This window comes from Anguilla anguilla, chromosome 9 (assembly GCF_013347855.1).
Source record: "Anguilla anguilla isolate fAngAng1 chromosome 9, fAngAng1.pri, whole genome shotgun sequence".
Classification (NCBI taxonomy): Eukaryota; Metazoa; Chordata; class Actinopteri; order Anguilliformes; family Anguillidae; genus Anguilla; species Anguilla anguilla.
The window spans coordinates 7,852,560-7,866,567 of NC_049209.1; the positions used below are offsets into that span (position 1 = coordinate 7,852,560).

At 52.2% G+C, this 14,008-nt stretch overlaps 1 protein-coding gene across 12 annotated transcripts in view; it reads right to left on the minus strand.

The window, feature by feature from the left end:
• acaca (acetyl-CoA carboxylase alpha) overlaps window positions 1–14,008 on the minus strand; it is a 77,287-nt gene that overhangs the window by 8,643 nt on the left and 54,636 nt on the right. For all 12 annotated transcript variants that reach the window (XM_035433468.1, XM_035433457.1, XM_035433458.1 and 9 more), the window contains 7 exons: window positions 12,810–12,953; window positions 11,176–11,296; window positions 9,607–9,703; window positions 8,450–8,546; window positions 7,754–7,889; window positions 4,187–4,364; window positions 3,499–3,611 (listed from right to left, as the gene is read on the minus strand). In XM_035433468.1, coding sequence (XP_035289359.1) covers window positions 3,499–3,611; window positions 4,187–4,364; window positions 7,754–7,889; window positions 8,450–8,546; window positions 9,607–9,703; window positions 11,176–11,296; window positions 12,810–12,953 — 886 coding nt within the window. The remainder of the gene's footprint in view (window positions 1–3,498; window positions 3,612–4,186; window positions 4,365–7,753; window positions 7,890–8,449; window positions 8,547–9,606; window positions 9,704–11,175; window positions 11,297–12,809; window positions 12,954–14,008) is intronic.

A 14,008-nucleotide genomic window follows, 5' to 3' on the forward strand; every position in this document is an offset into this window, starting at 1 on the left:
TAGGCCATTTCTTTCACTTAGTCTGTAAGTGACACAAATATAAGTGCATTATAAATCCCTTAACAAAACAAATCAATAAATAATTATGCAGAACAAGCGCAAACTGGTGTTGGGACACTGGAAACTCTTTGCTCGGAATTAATTATAGAGTTGATAGGATAAAAATGACATGCCGTGTTATTATCCCCAGCACTATTTATATTTTTTTTTTTTCTCCCCACTCCCCAAGAATTTATTTACTGACAAGAATAATTTCTCATAATAAACACTCACGGCTTTCATTTGGAAAAATAATCTGTTGAACCGACTGATTTTCACAGTGCTCTATTTCGCACAGGATTCCATCAGCATGCTCAGCGGTGCGGCTTCAGATCAGTGTCACCCGAAACCCTTTTGAAGGTAGAAATGCTTATTTCGGGTCCTGGAGCGAAGCGCCTATTGTGCGACGCATAACCCAGATGTCACGTTGAGAACGGTGGCGGAGGATGGACGGGCTTGGAATGAGAGCCTGGCTCCGGCTCCCTCTGTCTGGCTTATGGAAATTATTAATAATAAAGCTCTGCGTTCAGCCAATTAAACCGAGCGGTGATTAGACGGCCGCGCCAGAGCCAGAGAATTTGGCCAGCAGACAGAAGGGTGATAACGGCGCCTTTCTGTTAATTAAAAGCGAGGGAGAAGGGAGCGGTCAGGGTCCCGACGAAACAGAGGCTCTCAGGTGCAGCTACGCGGCCCCGTGGTCTGGTGCTGAGTTCTGACCCGGACAGCAACAACCGCAGGCAGAAGACTAGCAGAGCACCACACAGTTAGCCACAGAGCCAGCCTAGCAGGCAGCACACAGTTAGCCACAGCGCCATGCTAGCAGTTAGCCACAGAGTCAGCCTAGCAGAGCACCACACAGCTGTCCTACCAGGGCAGCACACAGTTAGCCACAGAGCCATCCTAGCAGGGCACCACACAGTTAGCCACAGAGCCAGCCTAGCAGGGCACCACACAGTTACCCACAGAGCTATCCTAGCAGGGCACCACACAGTTAGCCACAGAGCCAGCCTAGCAGGGCACCACACAGTTACCCACAGAGCTATCCTAGCAGGACACCACACAGTTAGCCATAGAGCCGTCCTAGGGGAAGCACTACACAGTTAGCCACAGAGCTATCCTAGCAGGGCACCACACAGTTAGCCACAGAGCCAGCCTAGCAGGGCACCACACAGTTAGCCATAGAGCTAGCCTAGCAGGGCACCACACAGTTAGCCATAGAGCTGTCCTAGCAGGGTAGCACACAGTTAGCCACAGAGCCAGCCTAGCAGGGCACCACACAGTTAGCCACAGAGCCAGCCTAGCAGGGCACCACACAGTTAGCCACAGAGCCAGCCTAGCAGGGCAGCACACAGTTAGCCACAGAGCCAGCCTAGCAGGGCAGCGCACAGTTAGCCACAGAGCCGTCCTACCGGAAGCACTACACAGTTAGCCACAGAGCCAGCCTAGCAGGGCAGCGCACAGTTAGCCACAGAGCCGTCCTACCGGAAGCACTACACAGTTAGCCACAGAGCTATCCTAGCAGGGCACCCCACAGTTAGCCATAGAGCCATCCTAGCGGAAGCACTACACAATTAGCCACAGAGCTATCCTAGCAGGGCACCACACAGTTAGCCATAGAGCCATCCTAGCAGGGCACCACACAGTTAGCCACAGAGCCGTCCTAGCGGAAGCACTACACAGTTAGCCACAGAGCTATCCTAGCAGGGCACCACACAGTTAGCCATAGAGCCGTCCTAGCGGAAGCACTACACAATTAGCCACAGAGCTATCCTAGCAGGGCACCACACAGTTAGCCATAGAGCCGTCCTAGCGGAAGCACTACACAGTTAGCCACAGAGCTATCCTAGCAGGGCACCACACAGTTAGCCACAGAACCATGCTAGCAGGGCACCACACAGTTAGCCACAGAGCCAGCCTAGCAGGGCACCACACAGTTAGCCACAGAGCCAGCCTAGCAGGGCACCACACAGTTAGCCACAGAGCCAGCCTAGCAGGGCGGGTTGCCTTCAGGTGACCCAAAGAGGCTGTGCACGGACATTATTCCCCCCGTGCAGGAGCTGGACTGTAGAGCACACAGACTGCAACTGGCAGCAAAAGCTTTGGAGATGTGCTTAATAGTGCAGTGATGGGCCTGTGCATACAACTGGCAGGCCAAATTCAAGGAAAAGAAAAAATATGAACATAAAAATTTAAATATTCTACATAATAGGTAATACTGTACTATTAACTTTCCAGTACCTAGTACCCCTTTCAGGACAACATAAGGTACTTTCACACCAATGGAATTGTCCTTGATAAAGCCAGCTCCACATGATGTAATTATGTTTAACCATTCTAGTATTTGTATATCTATGGGCGACAATCTAGCGGTTTGCATATGCCATCTATGGTCAGGCTCGTGTGAAACGGACGGCGGGCGCCCTGGTGCGGATGCGTTTGCTGACCGCGGGACTGCGGCGAGGGGAAGGGGACGGGGACGCGGGACGGGGACGCGGGACGGCGGCGAGGCGGGGGTTAACCCTGTCGTAATGAGGAAGCGCTCAGGCGGAGGGGGGGGGGGGGGGGGAGAGTAAATGGAGCCGCCGGGCTTCTGCCGCAGTCAGCAGGAACCCGGGCCCCGCCGCTTGTTTGTGCCAAATGGAGTGCGCAAAACATCAAAGGCCAGCCATCCAGAACGCACCCGGGTTCGACAAATTTTAAATTAGCCAGAAAGAGAGGTGGGGAGAGAGAGAGAGAGAAAGAGAGGGAGAGAGAGACATGAGCGTAGAGAAAGAGAGCACGAGAGGGGCACTGGCAAATTTAGGATAAAAAGTCCAAATTATGCGCTCCTTTGTGTCATCAGCTAAACCAACAGCCTCCTTCCTTCCGTTCAAGATCATTTCACTGTCATTTTTCTGACCACCCAGTTCTAGGAAAATCTATTTTTAAAAAACCACACAGAAGTAACTGAGAGGGAGGGGGCTCTTTCAGTGTTTTAAAAAGCAGCGATGCGGGAGGGGTGCTGATCGCCGCCTCCCTTCCGGGCCCTTCCGCCGCGCCGCGTCCGTCAGGGAGGGGGGCGAACGCAATCGTTTTCGGGCGGCTCCAGGCGGAAGCGCTTTGGAAAACAAACGGACGAGCTGGCGGCGGCGGCGGGCGGTGACAGGAACAGTGATGACGGTGCGACGGCGCTTTCAGCGCCCGCCCGGGCCCCGGGGTCCACGGCGCCGCGCGGAACCGGCGCCTTTTATTCGCCGTTTCTCTCCGACCGCTCCCTCCCCCCCGCTTAACCCCCCCCCCAGAGCCATGGGTCGCGTGGCCAAGGGACCGGCGGGGGTTAGAGCTAGGGGGGAGAGTGGGGCAGGGCGGAGCAGAGGAGCGGAGGGGGCAGGGTAGAGGAACAGAGGGGGCGGAGCAGAGAAGCGGGGGGGCGGAGCAGAGAAGCAGAGGGGGCGGAGCTCATGGCAGGGTCACACTCACCCAATCGCTCTGCCAGGCTCATGTAGATGGGGTCCACGCGCCGCATGGTCTTCACCAGGTCCTTCTTCCGAAACTTGATCTCCACCGTCCCCTCGGGCTCCAGCACCCCACCGCTGCACAGAGAAAGAGGGACATTTACCATCATTATACGCTAAACGCACCTCTAGAGGTTTCACATATTAATTCATTAATCCATATATAGTATTACATTAATAAAATATGAAACAAATCTGAAAGAGACAGAGAGACGGACACCAAAACAGATGGGAAACTGGGGAAAGAGAAAGAGAGAGAGACTGAGAGAGAGAGAGAGAGAGAGAGAGACAGACAGAGAGAGAGAGAGAAGAGGAAGGGAGAGAGACAGACAGAGAGAGAGAGAGGGAGAGAGACAGACAGAGAGAGAGAGAGAAGAGGAAGGGAGAGAGACAGACAGACAGAGAGAGAGAGAGAGAGAGAGAGAGAGAGAGAGGGAGAGAGACAGACAGAGAGAGAGAGAGAGAGAGAGAGAGAGAGAGAGAGAGAGAGAGAGAGAGAGAGAGAGAGAGGGAGAGAGACAGACAGAGAGAGAGAGAGAGAGAGAGAAAGGGATATGATTTTGGGTCCAGGCTGACGCAGGGCTCTCCATAGCCCAGGCCAGAGCAGAGGCCACACACACAGCTCTCTGCTCTGTGTCCTGCAGGCCTCTCACCGGCTGTCCTTGTCGGCGTACATCTCCATGTGCCGGGGGTTGATGGTGGGGTCGATGACCACCCAGGACCCGCCCCGGAGCTCGGCCTGCGGGGGGATGTAGACCAGCACGGGCTGCCGGTACTCCCTCAGCCCGTCCACGATGTAGGCCCCGAACTTCAGCACCTGGTCATACATGTCTGGAGGGGGGAGGAACAGCACAAGCTGTTACTGTACTGGACCAGGGACTACTCTTTCTTTGTATACAAGTATGTTTATTTACATATTTATGTACATATTTGTGTTATATTTACACATATTTACAACAGCACCCCCTCCCCCACAAAACCAATCCGCAACATTTTCTTTGAATAATCACAGTTCTGTTAATAATCCCAAAGTCCAGAGATTACTCTTTCAGACACAAACAAACCTGTGCACACACACACACACACACACCTAAGCACTACACAATACAAATCACACACACACACACACACACACCTAAGCACTACTCACTACAAATCACACACATATTCTCACACACCTACAGACACACACCCACATACGCACATAAGCACTACACGCACATACCTAAGCACTACACACTAGAAATCACACACACACCTTATCACTACACACTATAAATCACACACACACACAAACACTACAAATAACACACACACACAGACATAAGCAGTACACACACACACACATACACACACACACAAAAGCGCACGCACAAATGCACACACACACACACCCACACATAAGCACTACACAATACAAATCGCGCACACACACACACACACACACACACACAGACAGTGGGGAGAGAGAGAGAGGGTAGCGCCCTATAGGTAGCAGCGCTAGGCAGACTGGCACGGTGGAGATTCGCCGCGGCGGTGGCGGTGTTTGCTGTGGCGGTGGCGGTGCCAGGCGGGGACGCCCGTGTTCGTTTCCAGTGAATTTCACGCCTGGCGTCCCGGCTGCACGGGTCAGCACCAGTTCACCCGCATAAACATCCTCAAAAATGACTCTTCCATCTCAATATTTCCAGACTAATAATTTAATTTGGCACTGCGCTGAATAACCTTGCGGTGAGATTGCGAAACGGGGCAGAGGGGGGGGCACACACACACACACACACACACACACACACACACGGCAGACAGACGTGGCGACCACCACTACACTTACGTATATTTTTTTTCTCCCCTTATTTATTTGTTTTCCTTTTTCCCCCCTCTTAAATTAGACCGCCCATGCTGCTTAGTAAAGAGTTTTCTTTCGCTAATGTCAATTTTCAGCCTAGCAAGGGCTGCCTCTAATCTTTTCCCACTCATTACACACAATTTCCAAGTCGTTTGGCCGACACAGCGATTGGCTCCTTGCAGTGTGTGCAGTGAGGGGTGCCGTAATTGTTTATTTACATATTTATTTATTTCTCCGCGCCACCCCCCCCCCCTCCCCTCGCCCCCCCCTCGCAGAGCCAATCTGCAGCGTTTTCCGTGAATAATCAGAGTCCTGTTACGGCAGCCGGCTCCGCGCTGCCACGACGACGCACGGAAAAAAACTCACACGGCACAAAAAACTCAGCTCTGAAAAGCTAGAGAAATACAGTCGGCCCGCAAGAACACGGGTTCAAGCACAGAGAAATACACATACAGGGAGATGCACGGCCATACAAAACACATGCAGGGAGATGCACAGCCATACAAACACATACAGGGAGATGCACAGTCATACTAACACATACAGGGAGATGCACAGCCATACTAACACATACAGGGAGATGCACAGCCATACAAACACATACAGGGAGATGCACAGCCCACAAACACATACAGGGAGATGCACAGCCATACAAACACATACAGGGAGATGCACAGCCCACAAACACATACAGGGAGATGCACAGCCATACTAACACATACAGGGAGATGCACAGCCCACAAACACATACAGGGAGATGCACAGCCATACTAACACATACAGGGAGATGCACAGCCCACAAACACATACAGGGAGATGCACAGCCATACTAACACATACAGGGAGATGCACAGCCATACTAACACATACAGGGAGATACACAGCCATACTAACACATACAGGGAGATACACAGCCATACTAACACATACAGGGAGATACACAGCCATACTAACACATACAGGGAGATGCACAGCCATACTAACACATACAGGGAGATACACAGCCCACAAACACATACAGGGAGATGCACAGCCCACAAACACATACAGGGAGATGCACAGCCATACAAACACATACAGGGAGATGCATGGCCCACACACACATACAGGGAGATGCACAGCCATACAAACACAGGTACGAAAACAACCAAAACACTGAATTACTGCAGGCCCAGAGTCACAGCCCCACAGTCACAGGCCCTAATGCACACAAGCAAACAAGAAAACACACAGCAGATGGAACACAGAGAAATGCACAGCCCATGTACATAATAACAAAATAAACTGACCACACACAGGTCCAGCAAACACAGACTAAATGAGTGACAGACAGCCAACCAACTACAAAACACATTTACAGTGGAAGAAAAAACACACACACACACACACACACACACACGCGCATGCACACACGCACAAACACTGGGCCACAGCTACAGTTTATCACCAGGACACAGCCGCTGTGCCACCTACAGACATGCCACGGGAACTACACATGGCCATTCCTCTTCAGCACGTTAGTTTTTTTCAAATGCTGTTAACATGTCATGTAAATGATACAGCATCATTATTAATCCCGCAGGGTCACACTGAACGCACTGCCAGTCACTGCTCCTCTGCGGTACGACGGCAGCCTGCCTCCACTGCAGAGTCCTCACAGATTTGGGGCCGGAGAGCGCCCCCTACCAAAGAGCCCCTGACCCCCCCTGCCGTCCCAGAACAGGGGCAGGGCGCGCCCGTCACCGCGGCGTTCAGTTTCTGCCTCCCCCCCCCACCGTCACCCCCCACCCCCCCCATCACCCCTACACCCCCCGCTCAACAGCGAGGGCGCGCCCAGCGGTCCATGACTACGGAGAGCCGAGCAGGACAAACAAAACTAATTAAACAGCGGTGTGTTTGACACCTAGCTGTCTCTGAATGGAAAAAGCTATTAAAGCGCGAGCTGACGGGCTGTCTCCGCTCGGGCTCGCGTTTCAAACCATCACCGTCACCGGGCCTGTCTGGAGGAGAGGGGGGGGGAGGGGGGGGGGGGGGGCAACACCCAGAGATAAAACTAATTCCAGAATATTCTTTCAATCAGCCACCGAAAAAACGGAATTTCAACGCGGTGTCAGGATTCTTTTTTTTTTTTTGTCGTGGCAAAAACCGGCTCCTGGACCGAAGTTCCCCGCGGCTAGCCGCGCGACAGGGAGAGAGCTGTGCGCTGACAGGGGAGGTCAGCCAGGGCGGCGCTGCCGAGCCGAAACTCAGCGTGAGAGCTGCGACAGGGATGCCAAGGTTAGGTGCGAAGCTTTGACTTAGAACAGGAGGGGGAGGGGGAGGAGGAGGAGGAGGAGGAGGGGGAGGAGGCGTCGCTGGGCGATGACTGACAGACCTTTCATGCCCCCGGAGAAGCCCCTCCAGTTGGCGAACACCATGAGGGGCAGCCCCTCCCGGTTCAGGTCCTTGATGGCCTGGGCGGTCTTGAAGGCGGAGTCCGGGAACCAGACCTGGCCGGCCTGCTGGATGATCTGAGGAGGGGAGCACAGCATGCGGGCACCAGTTAAAATGTGTTTCGCCCAGCCATAAGATAAATATACTTTGCTAAAGGGCTTATTCCGCAGGAACTAGAAGAATATGTAGAAGGCTGGGTCAATGCAGAATGTGATAGTATATAGCTCTGACGTAAAACGCGGAGTATATATATCAGAGAGGTAGTTGCTTTGTTTCAGAAAAAGCACCGTACTGATGTACTGTGAATTCTCTCCACGCTGCATGTAATCAAGAGTGACTTACCCCAGTGGTTCGTCTGAACTCAGGATGGATTATTTCCTTTACAATTCGGATTATATTTTTTCCTCGACGACGTGTGTGTGTATGTGTCCGAGTGATTGAGTCCCTGTCTGCATGTGTTCATCTACCCGTGTGTGTGTGTGTGTGTGTGTGTGTGTGTGTGTGTATGTGTGTGTGTGTGTGTGTGTGCGTGCGCGTGCGCGTGCGAGTGTGCGTGTGCGTGTGTGTGTGTGTGTGCGTTTGTGTGTATGGGTGTGTGTGTGTGTGTGTGTGTGTGTGTGTACGCATGAGAACACACCTTGGCCTCAGAGTCCAGGTTAGCCGGGTCTGCTGGGATTGACAGCTCCACGGATCTGGTTTCCACAGCAACCACTCCTGTAGGTATTCCCCCCAGCCTGCAAGGGTAGGCATACCCATTACACGCATGGATATACATACACAGTATACACACACACACACACACGCACACACAAACACATATACACACATATACACACACAGACGCACACACACACACAAACACGCACACACACACACACACACATACACACACACACACAAACACACACACCCTCTTATACCTTAAAGTTATCACGACCGTATAAATCGCAGCGGAGGGGAAAAGCACTCGCATAACTTACACTAGTGATTTTGCCAAAATCTTTAAAGGTCCTAAATCTTTATATTTCCTTTACAAAGGTCCCGGTACCTTGCCTGTGTAAGCATATTTACCTCTGTAAACAAACAGGGGGCTGTATGGAGCAGGGCCAATGTAATGCCCAGCAACCCGTCTAAAGAAAGACACAAACACCTGCCTGTTCGGCTCGCGCGTGTGACATGTCATTACCCGCCACATCCGCGCCTATTCTGAGGCTGCGGGTAATTCCGGCGTTTCTCATTAAAGGGAGACGGAGGGGAAATGGGCCAATCACGGGCCGCGGAAGTGCGGCTCGGACCCGGACCGATCCCACGCGGGAACGCGAGGTTTTTCCGACGGCCGCGACGACGCGCTCTTCAACGTCCCAATTATTCCGGAACATTGCGGAGAGAGAGAGCGGCGGCGGGAACGAGAGCAGGGGGAGCGACGGATACGAGCGGAGCGAGAGAACAGAAATGAGGACAGGAAGGAGAGGGAGGGGGGCTCTGCACCTCCATTTCCTGAGGAAATTTAAAAATAAAAAGCGACAGAGAAGGGGCAGAGAAAGCCAAAAAAAAAAAAAAAAGAAGGGAAAAAAAGGGAATCTTATGTCGAAAAGCTGACGGTGTTTATCGAGACTGGCTCTCTGGCCTGACCAGGTCATCGCACAGGGCAGGTCAGAGGTGAGGGGTCAGAGTGCGATCTGTTTGATGAGACAGCTGTGAGGAAACGGCGATAACAGCAGTGGCTGTGCCCCTGGGGGAGGAGCTCCGACTGTCTGCCGTTTGATTGGCAGGACGGGGGGGGGGGGGGCTCACCTGGCCCTGCCCACCACCACGCTCTGCGCCCACGGCTGCATGATCTCCAGGAAGGAGCCGTGATCGAAGAACCCGCTCAGCCACTGGCCCTTCGGACCTGAGAGAGAGAGAGAGAGAGGGAGAGGGAGGGAGGGGGGGAGAGAAAGAGAGAGTGACAGAGTGAAAGAGAGACATAAAGCAATTACTGTACAACAGCTCCGTCTTCAGATGCCCCATCGACAGTTTCCCCGTCCTCGCAGGCTTACAAATTCCGCGAAGAACACGTTTCCGCATTGCTTCATTTGCACAAACTGAATCGAACAGAATCTTTTCATGCACACGCGTCGACGTAAAGAAATAAATAAACAAACCACAGCAGGGCATTCGCGCTTTTGTGCGTTTCTCTAAAACCCGAGCGCACGGACACAGAGCCGAGCGCGTCCAGCCTCCGCAGCGTGAGCCGGACCGCGGCGGCCGCAGAGGTGACCGCCCAATCACGACCGCGCGCTGGCGTTAGAGCGCCGCGGAGCTAGCTCTCCCCTCTCTCTCTCCCTGCTCCCTTCTCTCTCCCCCCTCTCTCTCTCTCCCCGTTCTCTCTCCCCTCTCTCTCTCTCTCTCTCTCTCTCTCCCCCCTCTCTCTCTCTCCCCTTTCTCTCTCCTCTCTCTCTCTCTCTCTCTCTCTCTCCTCCTTTCTCTCTCCTCTCTCTCTCCCCCCTCTCTCTCTCTCTCTCTCCCCTCTCTCTCTCTCTCTCTCTCTCTCCCTCTCTCTCTCTCTCTCTCTCCGGACCGCCGCGGTAATTACAGCGCTCTGTAATCTGCTCCGGCTCGACCCGCGCCGAAATACCGCCATCAATTTCAGCGCTATCTCTCGGCGGGGACGTCTGGCGGGCGGGCGGCGGGCGGCGGGCGGGCGGTCGGAGCGTCGGGGTGAGCCGCGTCAGCGTCGCCGTCCGCCCGCAATGAACGACGGCAGCTTTTAACCTCCCGCGCGCGCGCCTGAACTCATCGCCGCAAATCAGCCCCCCCCCCACACACCCCCCCCCGCGCTCCACTTTTAACCCAACGCACTAAATTAAAATGTGAAGTCACTCCATTTAGAAGTTGCTGCGGCAGCACTTGTGCGATGGCACCAAAGGATGAAAATGACCTGGAGTGAAAGTGATGATTAAAACAAAATGACCCTCACAAGCGCAAGAGAGAGTGTGTGTGTTTATGTGTGTGTGTGTGTGTGTGTCTCGTAAAGACCATTTAAGGAAATAAAAAAGGCAGACACCGAGATGTGGAGTTTAGATGGAGGAGCTTGCAGGAACAGGTGAAAACTGCAAGCTCAGGCCTGGAGAGGAGGCAGTCTGCAGTGTGTTTAAAACGGGCCTGTCCAGCCTGGCTCCTTCCCGCTCGTTTTACTGCCTTTTATTATGCACAGTGTACTGGCTCTGTAATAACTATAATAAATAACCAAACCACCGCTGCCACTGCCTCCAGCAGACACTATGGCTTTGCAGTAAAGAAAAAAAAAAAAAAAAAGGCATGTTTCTCTGCTCTTATTGGAGGACGGCTGGGGGGGGGGGGGGGGGGGGGGATTGTACTTACTCTGGCTCGGGCGTCCCGCCAGCATCCAACGGGGGTCGTAGGGCGCCTTAGTGGGCACAAATTCCACCAATCGGTCAATGGGGTCCTTGGAGCTGAGGATTGGCACCGGGCTGGAGTTACACTGTGAGACAAGACACATCCCTCACTGTGAAACCACTCACTCACTGTGAAAGACAAGTCCTTACTGTGAAATCTCTCACTCATTGTGCAAGATACGTGCTTAACCCTTTCAAGCAGAGGGACGAAAATTGCGTCAAAAAGCACTCTAATCTTTGTCAGATAACCCTCTCATTTCTGAATTTCTGTCGAATCTACCAACCTTAAAGGCAGGGCTGCATTTGAAAACCACGCCTACCTTTCGCTATGTTTACATTGTTTTGTCACCACAATTAGTAGCTGCTGAAAAAAAAAAACGCGGACCAGGGAGAAGTCACTTCCTTGTAGCTGAAATTCTTAAGAAACAAGCCTTCCAAAAAACGTTATCATTAGTAAAGGCAGTTCAAGCCAAATTTCATTCTATTGAGAAAGATGACGGTAAAGGAGGTGAAGGTGAGAGTGGACTTTCTGGGGATGAGGATTTTTATTTCCACGCAACGTTTCCATGCAATGGACCCAATCGAGAATGACGTGAATCCGACGTGAATACCACTGTCCTTACAGGTTACATGCTTTTACTGCTTTAGTGATAAAATACAAACGTTACTAGCTACTTATATATTCTACCGCTATGTACTATTACAACTACTTGATATATATAAACATCGTTTTACAGGCAATACAAAACCTGCAGTTATTCTGTGTTTGGTACATTGAGATGTCGTGTCACTTGCACTTTAGAAGCAGACTACGAACTGCTTAAATAGCTTGTACACAAATCGTTCAGTTTATGGCCAATAAAATTTGTACTTAAATAGATATTTATGAAAAAAAATGTTTTTATCATATATTTATATATCATGATAATTTATTTTTAATTTATAATTTATTATTGTTAAACTCTGCTGATATTTTTACCGATCATAAAGCAATGGCATGTTCTATTGATATGACTCTATGATATTGGTACTTCACACAATCTATTCTTGTGATGTAAGATGATATACCTGAGCTGACACTTTTGGCTTAACTGACATCGTCAAGTGAATGCATTTTTTAAGCAAGTGATTTTCTTTTCTCAAATTATAGCGCCTACCAACTAGTTAATATCATAACCAGGCCAAAATTTGACAGTTCTTAATAGGAACAAAAAAATGAGAGGTTATCTATTAGATAAACCTGTTTAATTTATAAATAAATGTAGGATAGTGAACAAAAGTCAAAATCACCCTAGGTCTCCAAGGGTTAATTAAAGTAAAATCACTCACTCACTGTGAAAGACATGTCCTTAGTGTAAAATCACTCACTGTGAAAGATGCTGCATGTCCTTACTGTAAAATCTCTCATTCACCGTGAGGGACTGGTTCTTACCGGAACATTCATTAAAATCCAGGACAAACTGTGACACCGGCGTCTCATTCTGATTTGCCGTTAAGATTTCTCGTGGGCAGGCTGGTAAATTAGCGATGAGCAGCGCAGGGAAGAGGCAGAGGTGAATGTTTGATATGTTCGCGCCCCACAGAGACCGCGCCCCCTACCTTGGGCATGTAGCTCAGCCACTGCAGCAGCGTGTGAACGCCCTCGAAGTCGTCGCACACCGTGCTGTGCGTCACGCCGTTGTTGTGCATGATCTGGATCCCGCCCAGCTGGTTGTTGGAGGTGTACACTTCCCGGCCCAGCACCTGCAAGGGGGGAAACCAAGCGGAGGACGGCGACATCACTTCCTGTCTTTCGGCGCCACCCCCACCCGGGACGCCCACGGCGCCGTTTTCCCGCGGCTGGTCCCCCCACCCCTACCGATGGTTTCACTTCCCCTGTCAGAGGGTACGGACGTTTGGGGAAGAGGGGAGGGGTCTGATATAAGAGAGCTGTCCGGGTGTCCCACAGGGCCTGCAGTCTCCTCAGTGCGGGGTCTGAGTGCTAATCTGCCATTATGACTCAGGAGTGAGGGGCCTGTCGGCAGGGCGGGGGTGGGGGGGGAGCGAGGGGCCCGTCGGCGGGGGGGGGGGGGGTCTGCAGTCCCAGGGCAGCGGTGCATCGCTCCACACGCGGGGGGGGCGCCCCACGGCAGCGGCGCCATCACAGCGTCCGGCCCGCGGGACGTCGATACCGTCGATTGAGTATTAAAGATCGCTCCGTCACCCGCCGGTCGCAGGGGGCCCGGGGACGCCGGCCCCGGGGGGGTTATCTACAACCCCCCAGTGTGTATTAATACGGCCCGCCTCTCCCCCCTGACACCCCGCCCCCCACAGTATCGACAGCTGCCCTGACAAACAGCCCCTCTCAGCCAGTCAATGAGGAGAGAACCTGAGGCAGGTATGCACACACACACACACACACACACACAAAAACACACACCTCACACACACACACACACACACACACACACACATACCTCACGCACACGCACACGCACGCACACGCACACGCACACACACGCATGCACACACACACACAAAAACACACACCTCACACACACACAGACGTGAGCACACACACGTGCACACACACACACACACACACACACACACACATACGTGCACACACACAGCTCACACCTCACACACACATACATGCACACACACACCTCTCTCATACACACACACACACACACACACACACACACATATACATACGTGCACACACACACCTCACACACACATACGTGCACACACACAGCTCACACCTCACACACACACACATACACACACCTCTCTCACACACACACACCCCCACA